The 18367-nt window shown below is 45.1% G+C and overlaps 1 protein-coding gene across 2 annotated transcripts in view; it reads right to left on the reverse strand.

Annotated features, from left to right (window-relative positions):
• The window catches only part of LOC115089680 (alpha-1-antitrypsin-like), a 70198-nt gene extending 53326 nt beyond the window's left edge, over positions 1-16872 (reverse strand). Inside the window, exons 1-3 of one of the 2 annotated variants that reach the window (XM_029597873.1) lie at positions 16840-16872; positions 14765-14854; positions 14255-14504 (exon numbers count right to left, since the gene is read on the reverse strand). In XM_029597873.1, the coding sequence (XP_029453733.1) occupies positions 14255-14504; positions 14765-14830 (316 nt within the window). In that variant the 5' untranslated portion in view covers positions 14831-14854; positions 16840-16872. Of the gene's footprint in view, positions 1-14237; positions 14505-14764; positions 14855-16839 lie in introns of those variants that run through there. The other variant, XM_029597874.1, reaches the window with a different exon arrangement.
• Positions 16873-18367: the final 1495 nt, after the last annotated feature.

Consider the following 18367-nt stretch of genomic DNA (forward strand, 5'->3'; position numbering starts at 1 on the left):
GTTGGGTTACCTTGAGGTGCCCTCCATTAAAGGAATGCAGTTAGCAGAAACTAGGAAAAGAGCTTTCTCTGTAACAGGGCCTGTATTGTGGAATAAATTACCCCTTGAATAATGGGCTATTACTGATATTAAGATATTTAGGAAAAAGTTGAAAACTTAGAACATAAGAACATAAGAATATGCCATACTGGGTCAGACCAAGGTTCTATCAAGCCCAGCATCCTGTTTCCAACAGTGGCCAATCCAGGACATAAGAACCTGGCAAGTACCCAAAAACTAAGTCTATTCCATGTTCCTGTTGCTAGTAATAGCAGTGGCTATTTTCTAAGTCAACTTAATTAATAGCAGGTAATGGACTTCTTCTCCAAGAACTTATCCAATCCTTTTTTAAACACAGCTATACCAACTGCACTAACCACATCCTCTGGCAACAAGTTCCAGAGTTTAATTGTGCGTTGAGTAAAAAAGAACTTTCTCCGATTAGTTTTAAATGTGCCCCATGCTAACTTCATGGAGTGCCCCCTAGTCTTTCTATTATCCGAAAGAGTAAATAACCTATTCACATCTACCCGTTCTAGACCTCTCATGATTTTAAACACCTCTATCATATCCCCCTCAGCCTTCTCTTCTCCAAGCTGAAAAGTCCTAACCTCTTTAGTCTTTCCTCATAGGGGAGGTGTTCCATTCCCTTTATCATTTTGGTAGCCCTTCTCTGTACCTTCTCCATCGCAATTATATCTTTTTTGAGATGCGGCGACCAGAATTGTACACAGTATTCAAGGTGCGGTCTCACCATGGAGCGATACAGAGGCATTATGACATTTTCCGTTTTGTTCACCATTCCCTTTCTAATAATTCCCAACATTCTGTTTGCTTTTTTGACTGCTGCAGCACACTGAACCGACGATTTCAATGTGTTATCCACTATGACGCCTAGATCTCTTTCTTGGGTTGTAGCACCTAATATGGAACCCAAAATTGTGTAATTATAGCATGGGTTATTTTTCCCTATATGCATCACCTTGCACTTATCCACATTAAATTTCATCTGCCATTTGGATGCCCAATTTTCCAGTCTCACAAGGTCTTCCTGCAATTTATCACAATCTGCTTGTTATTTAACTACTCTGAACAATTTTGTGTCATCTGCAAATTTGATTATCTCACTCGTGGTATTTCTTTCCAGATCATTTATAAATATATTAAAAAGTAAGGGTCCCAATACAGATCCCTGAGGCACTCCACTGACCACTCCCTTCCACTGAGAAAATTGTCCATTTAATCCTACTCTCTGTTTCCTGTCTTTTGGCCAGTTTGCAATCCACGAAAGGACATCGCCACCTATCCCATGACTTTTTACTTTTCCTAGAAGCCTCTCATGAGGAACTTTGTCAAACGCCTTCTGAAAATCCAAGTATACTACATCTACCGGTTCACCTTTATCCACATGTTTATTAACTCCTTCAAAAAAGTAAAGCAGATTTGTGAGGCAAGACTTGCCTTGGGTAAAGCCATGCTGACTTTGTTCCATTAAACCATGTCTTTCTATATGTTCTGTGATTTTGATGTTTAGAACACTTTCCATTATTTTTCCTGGCACTGAAGCCAGGCTAACCTGCCTGTAGTTTCCTGGAGCCCTTTTTAAATATTGGGGTTACATTTGCTATCCTCCAGTCTTCAGCTACAATGGATGATTTTAATAGGTTACGAATTTTTACTAATAGATCTGAAATTTCATTTTTTAGTTCCTTAAGAACTCTGGGGTGTATACCATCCGGTCCAGGTGATTTACTACTCTTACGTTTGTCAATCAGGTCTACCACATCTTCTAGGTTCACTGTGATTTGATTCAGTCCATCTGAATCATTACCCATGAAAACCTTCTCCATTACGGGTACCTCCCCAACATCCTCTTCAGTAAACACCGAAGCAAAGAAATCATTTAATCTTTCTGCGATGGCCTTATATTCTCTAAGTGCCCCTTTAACCCCTCGATCATCTAACGTTCCAACTGACTTCCTCACAGGCTTTCTGCTTCGAATATATTTTAAAAAGTTTCTACTGTGAGTTTTTGCCTCTACGGCCAACTTCTTTTCAAATTCTCTCTTAGCCTTTCTTATCAATGTCTTACATTTAACTTGCCAACGTTTATGCTTTATCCTATTTTCTTCTGTTGGATCTTTCTTCCAATTTTTGAATGAAGATCTTTTGGCTAAAATAGCTTCTTTCACCTCCCCTTTTAACAATGCCGGTAATTGTTTTGCCTTCTTTCCACCTTTCTTAATGTGTGGAATACATCTGGACTATGCTTCTAGGATGGTATTTTTTAACAATGACCAAGCCTCTTGGACATTTTTTACTTTTGTAGCTGTTCCTTTCAGTTTTTTTCTAACAATTTTTCTCATTTTATCAAAGTTTCCCTTTTGAAGGTTTAGCACGAGAGCCATGGATTTGCACACTGTTCCTCTTCCAGTCATTAAATCAAATTTGATCATATTATGATCACTATTGCCAAGCGGCCCCACCACCGTTACCTCTCTCACCAAGTCCTGTGCTCCACTGAGAATTAGATCTAAAATTGCTCCCTCTCTTATCGGATCCTGAACAAATTGCTCCATAAAGCTATCATTTATTCCATCCAGGAACGTTATCTCTCTAGCGTATCCCGATGATACATTTACCCAGACAATATTGGGGTAATTGAAGTCTCCCATTATTACCGCAATACCAAGGAGCACAACAAAGGGGCCCGCCCCTTTGTGCGCCCCTTAGTGCAGCTCCTTAAGGCAGCTCTCTGTGAAACAAGCAATTATTAACAGGAACACTCTTATTCTCCACTCATCTCGACGTTAGCAGTTCTCTCCCACACCAGTTCCCCGTGCGACATTTCTCTACTCGCTCGAATCCAATCCCTACCTTCCTCACTACCATCCACCACTGCTGCGAACCATGACCACTCTCACTATCCCAATCATTCACAAAAGCAGGAACAACTTAGAAAAATGCTCTTACTCATCCTCAATCTTACAAAAGAGATTAATCCCAATCATGATATCTCCTTTAAACCAACTTCTAGGTCTCACTCTTTTCACACTAACACTATTAAATGCTCAATCCCTCACAAAAAAAACTCATCTTCTCCATGACTACCTCTTGGAATCCCAACCTGACCTTTGTGCCATCACAGAGACCTGGTTAAAAACAGAAGATATTGCCCTAATCAACCAACTTCCGCTTTCCTCATACAACTTCTTCTCTATTCCCAGACCTAAGAAAAGAGGTGGAGGTCTGCTTCTCGCTGCAAACAAAAAACTTAGACTTACTCTTCAATGGGCAAATGCCTCTCCCCCCTGGAACTTGCCATTTTCAAATCTAACAACCTACAAATTGCCCTTACTTATGCCCCTCCCGGCTACCTTGAATCAGACCCATCCCCGTTAATAGAGCTCATAGCCAAACATATTAATTCAGACAAACCAACCATCCTTTTGGGAGATTTCAACCTCCATGTGGATGAGTCCCCACTGTCATCGAGCTGCAACACATTTCTTAATTCATTGAGCGGTATGGGCTTCAAACAAATTATCAACGAACCTACTCACAAAGCAGGACACACCTTGGACCTGATCTTTTTAAATGAGAGCCTCTCCCCCTCATTTGGCACACGCTGTACTCCTGTCCCCTGGTCTGATCACAAGCTTATCTCCACCACTCTAAAAAATCATCAACCTTTCACCTCTCAGTCGCAAAAGACCAAAATCCATTACAGGAAGTTATGCAACACAGACACACTCATCAATCACCTAACTTCGGAGTTAGAGCAGCTCGACCTCACTGACGCTGTCTTGGCCACAGCTTCCTGGTCAAAAATCACGAAAAAAGTGGCTGACCTCACCTGCCCTCTAACTACAAAAACTCTTCATTCCAACATGGACAACAGAAAACCGTGGTACACTCCGGAACTTAAATCCATCAAGAGAGACCTCAGAAGCAGAGAACACCTTTGGCGCAAAAACCCTTCCTCTACAAGCAATCTGACAGCATACAAAGCACTAATGCATCAATACAGGACCGCCATCCTCCGCACCAAAAGAAACTTCTACTCTCAAAAAATCCATCATTTCATCTACGACCCAAAAGCTTTATTCACTCTTATTTCCTTGCTCACCAAGCCTTCACCTACGGCGGTTCCAGATGATTAAGCCTCAAGCAAAGCAGCCGAACTAGCTACTTACTTCAAAATGAAAATCATAAACCTTCTAGCTCCACTCACACACAACAATTCTCCTCTCCCTTCACTCCCCATTACAGCAACCGCTCACCCAATTACATATCTTGACACCTTCGAACCTACCTCTTCAATGGAGATAGAAATCATTCTCAAAAAGCTCAAACCTGCATCTCACCCACTGGACGCAATCCCATCCAACCTGCTTATCTCCATTCCTAATACCATTTCCAAGCATATTGCAAAAATCATCAATTGTTCACTCTCACAGGGCCATGTACCAGACCCACTTAAACTTACTATCCTAAAACCTCTGCTAAAAAAACCGAATCTCTCCCCGGATGATCCAGCCAATTTCCGCCCCATAGCAAACCTTCCATTCATCGCAAAAATTTTGGAAAGAATAGTAAACCAGCAACTCACAGAATTCTTGAACAACAACAAAATCCTCTCCCCATATCAGTTCGGGTTCAGGAAAGCCCGCAACACGGAAACACTCTTAATCACTCTTACAGACACCATCCTCACAAGTCTGGATAAAAAACAACCAAGTCTTCTTATTCTCCTTGACCTCTCTGCAGCTTTCGACACCGTGAACCACGCCTACCTTCTAGATCATCTATCGGACATCGGCGTCAAAGGCACCGCCCTAAGCTGGTTCAAGTCATTCCTTCAAAACAGGACCTACAAGGTCAAAATCAACAATGAAGAGTCCCTACCTGTCTGCGCTACGTTGGGAGTTCCCCAAGGCTCCTCACTATCCCCAACCCTCTTCAATATTTTATTTATTTATTTATTTATTTATTGTTTTTGTTATACCGAGTTTCATGATAGGCATCACATCAACCCGGTTTACAAATAACAAGGAGTGTAAAGCATAACGTAACGTAAAAAACAATATTTTCAATAAGAACCTTGAACTTTAAATACAGTGAATCAGAAAAGGGAGAGGGAAAGTTACAAAAAAACAAGGAAAATAAACTTGGGATGGAAGAGGAGAAATTGAACAGCACAATATTTACATTTCAGCCTATTGATACATTAGAATAGCAAGTGAAAAAATAAGACTATGAAACGGTACATAGGTAATCAAATGAATAAATATGACACAGTTGTGAATGGTAATAGTATGATAAATATTCAGCAGGAATTAGTGAGAGAGGGTTTGAGGTTGGTTGATTCGTGTTTACATTCCATTATTGCATACGAGTTAGTGCTAGTGAGAAGAGGTTTTATTCAAGGCTTGGAAATGCTTTTTTGAAAAGCCAAGTTTTTAGTCTTTTCCTAAATGTTAAAGAGCATGGCTCTTGTCTCAAATCAGGTGGGATCGAGTTCCAGAGAGCTGGACCTGCTGATGAGAAGGCTCTGAGACTCAAGGATTTATGTTGGTAGGTTTTGGCCTTTGGAATTTGGAGTGACTCTTTGTAGTGTTCCCTGATAGGCTTGGCGGAGGTGAATTTTTTAAGTGGTATTTGTAGGTCGAGTTGCGTGTGTTGGTTGATAGTTTTGTAAATGATGTTAATGGTTTTGTACATGATTCTATAGTGGATCGGAAGCCAATGGAGGTTTTTGAGAATAGGTGAAATGTGATCAATTTTCCTGGAATTTGTAAGGACTCTGGCTGCAGAGTTCTGAACCATTTGTAAAGGTTTGGTGTAAGAAGCTGGGAGGCCTAATAGTAATGAGTTGCAATAATCTAGTTTGGAAAAGATTATTGCTTGCAAGATTGTTCTGAAGTCCTGAGTGTGAAACAGCGGTTTTATTCTTTTCAGGATATGTAATTTGTAGAAGCAATCTTTGGTGGTTTGGTTAATGAATGTTTTGAGGTTGAGACGATTGTCTAGGATGGCTCCTAAGTCTCTTACGTGGGTTGTTTGAAGGAGTGTGGGTGGTTTAGGAAGTGTGTTATTGTTTTCCGGTGATATGAGCAGGAATTCTGTTTTCGAAGCATTGAGTACAAGGTTTAGACTGTTGAGGAGAAGTTTAATTTCTAATAGGCAACTGTCCCATTATTCCATTGTTTTTGAGATTGATTCTTTTATAGGGATTACGATCTGTACGTCATCTGCAAAAAGGAAATGTTTCAGGCTTAATTTTGTAAGTAGTTGGCAGAGTGGTAGCAGGTAGACATTGAAAAGGGTGGGTGAAAGTGATGATCCTTGCGGCACTCCTCTATTAGAAGGGTGGTATTGGGATTCTTTATTATGAATTTTGACTCTGTATCCTCTGTTTTCTAGAAATGTTTTGAACCAGTTTAGTGTGGCACCTGTTAAACCAATGTTTGCCAGCTGTTTTAGAAGAAGGGCGTGGTTGACGGTGTCAAAGGCCGCCGAGAAGTCAAGGAAGATTAGTAAATATGCTTGGCCTTTATCAATACCAGAGAGTAGGTAGTCCATGAGTGAAATTAGTAGCGTTTCGGTGCTTGCGGCTTTGCGAAAACCATATTGGTTTGGGGACAGAATACTGTGGTCCTCTAGGTAGTTGGATAGTTGGGTGTTTACCAGTTTTTCCATGATTTTAGCTATAAATGGTAGGTTGGAAATAGGGCGGAAGTTGTTGGGATCACATGCATTTAGATTTGGTTTTTTTAGCAGTGGCTTGATTGAGGCAGTTTTTAGGTCATCTGGGTAGATGCCATGTGATAAGGAGCAGTTTATAATATCTGCTAGGGTTTTTGCTATTGTGTCCGGGATAAGAAGAAGCATTTTGGTAGGGATTTGATCAAATGGGTGTGATGACGGTTTCATTCTTTTTAATACATTTTGTATCTCTGTGATTGTGATGGGTTCAAAGGCATTAAGCTGGATGTCTTTATTTTGGGGAAGATATGTGTTATCTGGAGACGTAGTGTTTGGAATCAGCTGATTAAGGAGATCCGATATTTTTTTGTTAAAATGAAGAGCCAATTCGTCTGCTTTAGTCTGGGCTTGTTCGGGTGGTATATCTGGAGTGATAGGTTTAGTGAGGCTGGAAACGAAGGCGAATAGAGCTTTTGAGTCAAAGCTGAGATGATGAACCTTTCGGGCATAGTAGTCTCTTTTGATTTTCAACGTGGTACTTTTGTAAAGATGGAGTGATCGTTTGTAATCAGAGAGTGAGGCTGGTGAAGGGGCTTTGCGCCATTTTCTTTCTTTTTGCCGAAGTAATTGTTTGAGTTTTCGTAGTTCATCATTATACCAGGGATGTCGTTTGGATGTATTAGCAGACCTTGTTTTGGTTGTCAGTGGGCAGAGAGTGTTTGCTATAGATTTTGTTATTTTGGACCAGGATTGGAGGGCAGCGTTAGGGGTAGATACTTCAATGAGTGGTAGATCCGAGGTTAGAGCTTTAATTAGATGTTCCGAGTTGCAAGGTTTTCTGTATAGGAAAGAGGGTCTTGAGTTGAGTTTGGAGTCTGATCGAGGTAAGGAAAAGCTGGTGGAGATTAGAGAGTGATCTGACCATGGGACTTTTTTGCAATTTGGTTGTTTTGTAAGAGAAATACCAGTGTTTGTAAAGAGTAGATCGAGCGTGTGGCCTGCTTTGTGGGTGGGTTTATTGATTTGTTGTCTGAATCCCATCGCTGACAGTGCGGTGAGGAGGGCTTCACAGTTTGTAGAGAGGGGAACTTTGTCAACATGTAAATTGAAGTCACCCAGGATTATAGCAGGGGAGTCAAGATTGAGATGCAGAGTTATGGTTTCGATGATAGGATATTTACCTCCTCCCTCTCTGCCATCTCCTCACCAGTCTTAATCTAATCTTCTATCTGTACGCAGACGACGTATAAATTCTCTTACCAATCACCGAATCATTAAACAAAACCCTCGAGTTTTGGGACACCTGCCTCAAGTCCATAAACAACCTTCTATCAAGCCTCAACTTGATCCTGAACACAAAAAAGACGGAATATCTACTTATCTCGCACGACGGCAATTTCACTCAGCTTAACCCCCTTCCTGCAACCCCTCCCACTTTCTCCTCCCAAGTCAGAAATTTGGGAGTCCTCATAGATAAACAACTTAATTTCAAAAGCTTCATCAACAACACTACCAAGGACTGCTTTTTCAAACTCCAAGTGTTAAAACGACTTAGACCGCTCCTCCACTTCCACGACTTCCATACAGTACTTCAGGCCATTATTTTCTCAAAAATAGACTATTGCAACTCACTTCTGATCGGCCTCCCTTCAAATACTATCAAGCCTTTACAGATGGTGCAAAATGCCGCTGCCAGGATTCTAACCAGATCTAAAAAATGGGACCACATCACCCCCATCCTGAAGATCCTCCACTGGCTCCCTATCAATTACAGAATCTTGTTCAAAACTTTAACCATCACACACAAAGCGATATTCAACATCACACCTTTGGATCTCAAGTTCCCTCTTAGACTGCACTTACCATCCAGGCCGGTAAGAGCAGCATATAAAGACACCCTCCAGGTTCCCTTTCTTAAAACAACCTCAGGAATGAGAGCCCTATCAGCGGCTGGTCCAAAACACTGGAACTCTCTCCCTCCAGACCTACGGCTAGAACACTGCCCGGTCACTTTTAAGAAAAGACTCAAAACCTGGATGTTCAATCAGGCATTTTCCTATTCAGATAATCCGATAAATTAAAACCTGCCCTCTCATGAGTAGTGCTTTTGTCTCTTCCATCTTTTATTTCCCCTTAGTCATTAATTTCATATCCAGTTTTGGCTCCTTTTTTGTTCACTACAGTGCACACTCGTAATCACTACCCCCACTAGCCTTGCATTATATTGTACAGTGACACCATTATATGCACCTCTGTTCCATGACATTAGTTTTGTGCATTCCATATTTGCGTCACGTGCGTAATCACTACCCCCACTAGCCTTGCATTATATTGTACAGTGACACCATTATATGCACCTCTGTTCCATGACATTAGTTTTGTGCATTCCATATTTGCGACACGTGCGTAATCACTACCCCCCACTAGCCTTGCATTATATTGTACAGTGACACCATTATATGCACCTCTGTTCCATGACATTAGTTTTGTGCATTCCATATTTGCGACACGTGCGTATTATATTTTTCTCACCGAGACACTGTGTTCTGTAGAAATGTTAAATGTTTCTGCTTGTTTCATTGGTTAATAATATATTATTCTGATTGGAATCTCTAGCTCTTTGTAATTGTTCTCTTTTGAAGCTCTGTTAATGTTGATTGTAATGTTAATGTTCATTGTAATTGCTTCATTTACTGAAGCACTGTTTCTGTTCAATGTAAACCGAACTGATTTGTACCCTCATACAAGAATTTCGGTATATAAAACTGTTAAATAAATAAATTAAATAAATACATTTGGTTAGCTTCCCTAATTTCCCTCAGCATTTCACTGTCCGTCTCATCATCTTGACCAGGTGGACGGTAGTATACTCCTATCACTATAGTCTTTCCCGACACACAAGGGATTTCTACCCATAAAGATTCAATTTTGTATTTAATCTCATGCAGGATGTTTATGCTGTTGGACTCTATGCCATCCCGGACATAAAGCGCCACACCTCCTCCCGGGTGCTCCTATCTGTCATTGCGATATAATTTGTACCCTGGTATAGCACTGTCCCATTGGTTATCCTCTTTCCACCATGTCTCTGAGATGCCAATTAAGTCTATGTCATCATTCACTGCTATACATTCTAATTCTCCCATCTTACTTCTGGCATTAGCATACAAACATTTCAAAGTTTGTTTTTTGTTTGTATTTTCATTCTGCTTTATAATTAATAGGGATAAGTTAGAATTTTTTAGCTCAGGTGAGTTTTCAGTTACAGGCACTTGGACTACTTTTCTTATTATTGGAACCTCACTGTCGGGATGCCCTAATTCTAATGCATCATTAGTATCCTTTGAAGATACCTCTCTCTGAACCATGCGCTGCTGAGCGACTGTTGGCTTTCCCCTTTGTTCTAGTTTAAAAGCTGCTCTATCTCCTTTTTAAAGGTTAGCGCCAGCAGTCTGGTTTCACCCTGGTTAAGGTGGAGCCCATCCCTTCAGAAGAGACTCCCCCTTCCCCAAAAGGTTCCCCAGTTCCTAACAAAACTGAATCCCTCTTCCTTGCACCATCATCTCATCCACGCATTGAGACTCCAGAGCTCTGCCTGCCTCTGGTGACCTGCACGTGGAACAGGGAGCATTTCAGAGAATGCTACCCTGGAGATTCTGGATTTAAGCTTTCTACCTAAGAGCCTAAATTTGGCTTCCAGAACCTCCCTCCCACATTTTCCTATGTCATTGGTGCCCACATGTACCACGACAGCTGGCTCCTCCCCAGCACTGTCTAAAATCCTATCTAGGTGATGCGTGAGCTCCGCCACCCTCACACCAGGGAGGCATGTTACCAGGCGATCCTCACGCCCACCAGCCACCCAGCTATCTACATTCCTAATAATTGAATCACCAACTATGATGGCCGACCTAACCCTTCCCTCCTGGGCAGTAGGCTTTGGGGAGATATCCTCAGTGCGAAAGGACAATGCATCACCTGGAGAGCAGGTCCTTGCTGCAGGATCCTTTCCTGCTGCACCTGGTTGATGCTCTCCCATCATGAGACCTTCTTCCTCCAAGGCAGCACCAGGGCTGCCAGTCTGAAGTTGGGACTTGGCTTCTTTGTCCCTGAAGGTCTCATCTACATACCTCTCTGTCTGCCTCAGCTCCTCCAGGTCTGCCACTCTAGCCTCCAGAGATCGGACTCGTTCTCTGAGAGCCAGGAGCTCTTTGCATCGCATGCACATGTACAACTTCTCACCGGTGGGTAAAAAATCATACATGTGACACTCGATGCAAAAGACTGGGAAGCCCCCCTCTTGCTGCTGGACTGCTGCCTTCATCTCAATTTTGATCAGTTCCTAGTTAAGTTTTAGGTTGCTATGGGAGTAGGAATGTGTCTAACATCCTTTAAATGTATTAGTGTATTAGTGAATTCACTATGTGTCTGGTAGTGGCCTACCGGGGTCTGAGCGAATTCTCAATAAAGTTTTTGTGGATGTTTTTTTTTTTTTTTTTTTGTGAAAGTGGCACCTGCCTATAAATTAAGGGATGAGCTAGGGGTGGGTGGGTTGGAAAATACAAGCAGTCTAACTTCAGTTAGTCAGCCAGAGTGACTCACTGCTCTCTTGATTAACAAATGTTGATACCTATTCAACCCAATCACACTACCTCAACACTTTTCCAAAGTGAGTAACTCCTCCTCCCTTCCTTAAGCAACAGCAACAACTCCTATCCTCCTACCTGAACTACAGCTCGTGCGTCGCTGCGGAGGTAAATTCTGCCACGTGCAGGCCTGTTTTGCTTGTTTACCTTTGTCGGTTACTAACCAGCGCTTGCTGGGCCGGGACCTGCCTCCGCGGCGCTGCCTAGGAAGCGGCCGTTGTACCTCCGCCGCCGCCACGCTGCCTAGGAAGCGGCCGTTGAACCTCCGCCCCTGCGGCTTCTGTGTGGGGTCTGCGTGTGTTCCTGCACGGCCCAGCCTCTGCCGAGCGCTGCCAGTTAGAGATGTGAATCGGAACCGGAATCGGTTCAGATTCCGGTTCCGATTCACATGTGGGTTTTTTTCCATCGGGCCCGATCGTGGTTTTATCGGCTGCACCCGAGCCTATAAACAAAAAACCCACCCCGACCCTTTAAAACTAATCCCTTTGCTTCCCCCACCCTCCCGACCCCCCCAAAAACATTTTTTTTTGGTAATTATTTTTATTGGTATTTATCACATACATATACATGTAGTCCTTGATACCAAACATGGAGAAGAGAAGAACATGAACATTAACGTTAACGGCAGATAGCATACAACTGAAACATCCATTCGTTGAACAGATATGCCTTCGAGACTCATATTACCTCCCTTGTCCTTTTGAAGCAATGGAACCAGGGGGACCCTAGACAATAAACCATATTCTCATCAATACCCCTAGGAAACCATCCGTCTCCCTTCCCCTGTCCTTTCCCTTCCCCGCCTCTTTCCCCCCCTACCCTATATGTGTCCTACTAGAAACTGAAACCAATGATCTTAGAATATGTATATGTTGATTAAGGAGCTGTATAAAGCTTTAATTAATTATTAATTAACTAATTAAGTAGCTGTTTAGACTATTGAGGGAGTCAAATAGTCTTCTAGAGGTTTCCAAGTTTTTTCCATGGCCAACCTTCTTGTGCTGGAGGTACCTTGACCACAGGTATATTCCATTGTAAACAGTTTAATCAAGAGCTTAAACCATTGATCGTGTTGGGAAATGTTTTCTGAAACCCAACTAGCAAAATAGTTTATTTCCCTATCAGACTGGCTTTTTGTATGAATTTTAGACTATATTTATCTAAACCATGGTTATCCAGTCCAAATAGCCAGATTGCAGGGTCATTTGGCAAAACCGTAGATAGCAATTGGTTACATGTGCCTATTAGCTGCAGCCAAAAGCCCTTAATTACTACACATGCCCAAAATTTATGGGTATAGGTGCCTACTTCCCAAAAAACATTTTACAGGTACCTGGTGGTCCAGTGAGGATCCCGGGAGCGATCTCCCGCTCTTGGGCCGTCGGCTGCCACTAATAAAAATGGCGCCGATGGCCTTTGTCCTTACCATGTGACAGGGTATCCGTGCCATTGGCCGGCCCATGTCACATGGAGGGAGCACTGGATGGCCGGCGCCATCTTTAAAAATGGCGCCGGCCATCCAGTGCTCCTACCATGTGAAAGGGGCCGGCCAATGGCACGGATACCCTGTCACATGGTAAGGGCAAAGGGCCATCGGCGCCATTTTGATTAGTGGCAGCCGACAGCCCGGGAGTGGGAGATCGCTCCTGGGACCCCCACTGGACCACCAGGTACCTGTAAAATGTTTTTGGGGGGGTTGGGAGGGTGGGGGAAGCAAAGGGATTAGTTTTAAAGGGTCGGGTGGGTTTAGGGGTTATTTTTGTGTGCCGTTTTTCCCGTCCTCCCCGAAAACGATAAGAGAACCCCCACGATCAATATCATGGGGTTTTCGTATCGTTTCGGGGGAGCCCCCGATTTCTGACGATTTTGAAAATATCGACGATATTTTTAATCGTCCGAAGCCCGATTCACATCCCTACTGCCAGTTCCCCCGATCTGCCTTCTTGGAATCTGCCCGCAGCCCGCAGGCTCGATTGCTTCTGCCTGGACTCCAGACTGCCGTTCTCCTTCCGGTCTCCAGTAGAGGCAGGCGCCTGGCCGGGGAGGGGAGCTGGAAGGAGCAAGCAGGGGAGAGCTAGGACTTAGGAACAGATGAATTAACTTGAGAGCAGGGCTTCCCTTGCAGAGAAATATGTGGAGGAAGGAAGCCAAAGGGAAAAGTAGAGGGATGGGAGCAAGAAGAGAGAGGAGGGGCTGAGGGGGGTAAAGACAGGCTTGGTTGCCACTTTTGGAGGGCAGAGGGGGCATGAAATGGAACTGTCTTTCTCTTTCTTTTTGTCTCCAACCATGTCTTTTCTCTTTGCCTCTTACCCTTCCTCGAGCTCTCTCTTTCTTGTTCCAGGAAGCATTTGGGGAAATAGAAGGTATGTTTCCTAGTGCAAGAATGTGACTGATTGAGAGGAACAGTAAATTATGTGTGGATAGATGTAAGTGCTTATGTTTCTATATTTGCTAATGTATTTTATTATGTTGTAACCCCCTTAGCTCAACTGGCTTTGTTATAGGTGGGCTATAAATATTTTAAAGTAAGTAATTAAATAAATACTAATACATAAGATATAAGGATGTGGAAAAATGCAAAACGAGTATATAGTCTGTTCAGAGAAAGATCTTCCCATGTTCATGGGTCTCTGCTGCCCATAAGCGTCGCAACGAGGAGGAAGTATGCGCGCCCCCCCCCCCCCCCCAAAAAAAGCAAAATTCAGCTGCCACCAGCGACTTCTGCCCCCTCCTGCTCCCTTCCTTAAACAACAACAACAACTCCTATCCACCTACCTGAATTACAGCTCGCATATCACTGCGGAGGTAAATTCCGCGACGTACAGGCCTGTTTTGCTTGTTTACCTTTGTCGGTTACTAACCAGCGCTTGCTGGGCCGGGACCTGCCTCCGTGGCGCTGCCTAGGAAACGGCCGTTGAAGCTCCGCCCCCGTGGCTTCTGTGTGGGGTCTGCATGCGTTCCTGCACGGCCCAGCCTCTGCCGAGCGCTGCCAGATCCCCCGATCTGCCTTCTTGGAATCTGCCCGCAGGCTCGATTGCTTCTGCCTGGACTCCAGATTGCCTTTCTCCTTCCGGTCTCCAGTAGAGGCAGGCGCCTGGCCGGGGAGGGGAGCTGGAAGGAGCAAGCAGGGGAGAGCTAGGACTTAGGAACAGATGAATTAACTTGAGAGCAGGGCTTCCCTTGCAGAGAAATATGTGGAGGAAGGAGGCCAAAGGGAAAAGTAGAGGAATGGGAGCAAGAAGAGGGAGGAGGGGCTGAGGGGAGTAAAGAGAGCCTTGGTTTCCGCTTTTGGAGGGCAGAGGTGGCATGCAATGGAACTGTCTTTCTCTTTCTTTTTGTCTCCAACCATGTCTTTTCTCTTTGCCTCTTACCCTTCCTCGAGCTCTCTCTTTCTGGTTCCAGCTCTCGAGCTCTCTCTTTCTTGTTCCAGGAAGCATTTGGGGAAATAGAAGGTATGTTTCCTAGTGCGAGAATGTGACTGATTGAGAGGAACAGTAAATTATGTGTGGATAGATGTAAGTGCTTATGTTTCTATATTTGCTAATGTATTTTATTATGTTGTAACCCCCTTAGCTCAACTGGCTTTGTTATAGGTGGGCTATAAATATTTTAAAGTAAGTAATTAAATAAATACTAATACATCTATATAAATAAAAATGTTAAATAGTTTGGACAAAATCACTAATCTCAGAAACCACTGAACTGATTGCTTTCAAATTTGGACACAACCTTCATTTCGCATACAGGAAGGTTCTTCTGTACTCACATTACAGATATGTCACACCTGTGACAGGTAAAATAGGTTTAAAATTCTTTTCCAGAAAACAGCGACATCTGCTGGACATAAGCGCCATCTGTTACACCTTACACTAACACACGCTACACTAATCATTTCACCAGTCCAGGTCCACGTTTCACTTCCATTTTAACACATTCGCGCACTTTTTTCACCAGAAGATAACTATTTCCTTTACAGATAAAATACACCCCCCACCCTCCTCACACCCCCCACACACATGCCAAATTGATTTACTTCCCAGGCCCTCACAACACACACAAAACCTGACAGAAGTCCGGGAGGCTCCAGCGAGGGGTCAGGACCGGTCTGGGACACATCTCCTGCACTACGGCCGTTGGCTGCCAGCAATCAACATGGCGCCGACGGCCCTTTCCCTTACTATGCCACTCGGGGGCACCAATGGCGGCAGTAGCCCATGTGACATAGTAAGGGCGAGGGCCCCTCGGTGCCATTTTCAGGACTGGCAGCCGGCGGACCTTTGCCCTTACTATGTCAGAGGGCCTACCGCTGCCATTGCTCCACCCCACTGACATAGTAAGGGCAAAGGGCCGTCGGAACCCGTTTCAGTGCTTGCAGCTGACGGACCAACGCCAATACATTGCTCCCGGACCGCTCCTGAACGCCCGCTCCACTGACTGACATTTTTATCAGGTCTCGGGGGGTCTGGAGGGTGGGGGGTGGTAATGAATTTATTGCGAACATCTTGGGGAGGGGTCATGAGGGGGGGCAGGTTTCATTCATTCAGCAACTCTGGGGGGGGGGGGGGGCAGGGGGGGGCTACTGTTTTTCGCAGGGCTGGGGGAGGGGGGCAGGAGAGTGTGGGGTAGTTAGTTTAAGAGAACTTTTCTCATAGGGTTGTTTTTTGGGGGAAGGGGGATGTTCACACACAAATACATATACTAAACTTGCACAATCTCGGGAACGCACCAAAATAGCCCTCCCCAGACCACAAAACAAATTTGGAATTGCAAATTTGGTTAGGCACTCCCCTATTTGGCTACATAACGCGCACAGACGCCCAGGGACAGACCACGTGTAGCACCAACAATTTTAATTTCCCAGGTCTTGGGAGGGGGCAGGAGGGTGGGGGGTTATTATTTGATTTAAAGGGTTGGGATTGGGGGGGGGTTGGGTTGGGGGGGTTCCCACGGAAATAGAAAGACAAAGGTTTTCTGAACTGAAGGGTAGGGATTGGCGGGGGGAGGTGACAGTGAGGGGAGAGAGAATGAGGGGGGAGGTGAGTGTCAGGGGAGGGAGAATGAGGGGAGAGGTGAGTGTGAGGGGAGAGAGTTGGAGTGGGGACAGGGGAGGGAAGGGGGGGGGTGAGTGACTGAGGTAAATGAGCAAGAGGAAGGGGGAGGGAGGGTTAAGAACCTGACTCAGCCACTGCAATGTGTGGCTGGGTACCGCTAGTAAGATATAAGGATGTGGAAAAATGCCAAACGAGTATATAGTGTGTTCAGAGAAAGATCTTCCCATGTTCATGGGTCTCTGCTGCCCATAAGCGTCGCAACGAGGAGGCCGGGGATGGAAGTATGCGCGCCCCCCCCCCTCCCAAAAAAAAAAGCAAAATTCAGCTGCCACCAGCGACTTCTGCCCCCTCCTGCTCCCTTCCTTAAGCAACAGCAACAACTCCTACCCTCCTACCTGAACTACAGCTCGCGCGTCACTGCGGAGGTAAATTCCGCCACGTGCAGGCCTGTTTTGCTTGTTTACCTTTGTCGGTTACTAACCAGCGCTTGCTGGGCTGGGAACTGCCTCCGCGGCGCTGCCTAGGAAACGGCCGTTGAAGCTCCGCCCCCGCGGCTTCTGTGTGGGGTCTGCGTGCGTTCCTGCATGGCCCAGCCTCTGCCGAGCGCTGCCAGATCCCCCGATCTATCTGCCTTCTTGGAATCTGCCCGCAGGCTCGATTGCTTCTGCCTGGACTCCAGACTGCCGTTCTCCCTCCGGTCTCCAGTAGAGGCAGGCGCCTGGCCGGAGAGGGGAGCTGGAAGGAGCAAGCAGGGGAGAGCTAGGACTTAGGAACAGACGAATTAACTTGAGAGCAGGGCTTCCCTTGCAGAGAAATATGTGGAGGAAGGAGGCCAAAGGGAAAAGTAGAGGGATGGGAGCAAGAAGAGAGAGGAGGGGCTGAGGGGAGTAAAGAGAGGCTCGGTTGCCGCTTTTGGAGGGCAGAGGGGGCATGAAATGGAACTGTCTTTCGCTTTCTTTTTGTCTCCGACCATGTCTTTTCTCTTTGCCTCTTACCCTTCCTCGAGCTCTCTCCTCTTTCCCCATGGCCACCTGCCGTCTCCCTTGCCTTAATTCCCCATGCCTTTCAGCCTTATCCTCTACCTTCTTCCCCATGCCCCAATTCTGTCCCCTTCCCCCACACTCTTTGTGCTTCTTATTCCCTGCTCTCTTGTATTTCATAAGGGTTCTGCTGCATGTGTTACTGAGATGAGGTATTCTGCTAGTTAGCATGTAGTTTCTATGTAGTGATCTGTAACAGTACAGCTTCTTCTGTTTCCAAATCCCAATAGGGAGGTGTTTTGGTGTTCTAGGGCATGCTGCAAAATTTGTAGGTCTGTTCCACTTGACGGATCTCGCTGAAATTTGGGAACAGTTTCTTGTTGTTAGGTTTTGTGGACCCTTGGCCTGAGGTGGGAGTTGACTCTCCCTGAGGGTTTGAGCCCGATAGGACCCCACCGTCGGGAGCTGAGGTTGAATGGAGCACAGGCAGCTGAACCACGTCTGTGGCCCAGGAGAAAGGAGGCATAGACGAGTTGTCTGCGTCACAGCCACGTGATCGCAGACACCTGCAGTGAAGCAATACTGAGGGGTGCCCCAAGGAGCAGGGTATGAGAGAAAACATTCCAAGGTATTGCAGTGCTGAGCAGGTTAGGAGACAGGATAAACCAGAGGAAGGATCTCCAAGGCAGACATGCACAGAGCAGGCCCAAGGAGCAGGGAAGCGTGGAGACAGGATCTCTGGTGTAGTAACACTGAGGCTACACTGAGTAGCGGGGGAGCGCAGAGACAGGAATCCAAGGCAGGAACTGCAGGTCCGGAGAATAGGAACAAGCACCAGATGGGCTCAGGGAACTCATTGCCATGTCGGTTAGCATAGGCCAAAGGAGGTGCTTAAATATCTCAGGCTAGTGATGTCATCAGCCGGGGATGCCCCTGGAGTTCC

This window comes from Rhinatrema bivittatum, chromosome 4 (genome assembly GCF_901001135.1).
Source record: "Rhinatrema bivittatum chromosome 4, aRhiBiv1.1, whole genome shotgun sequence".
In the NCBI taxonomy this organism is placed as follows: Eukaryota; Metazoa; Chordata; class Amphibia; order Gymnophiona; family Rhinatrematidae; genus Rhinatrema; species Rhinatrema bivittatum.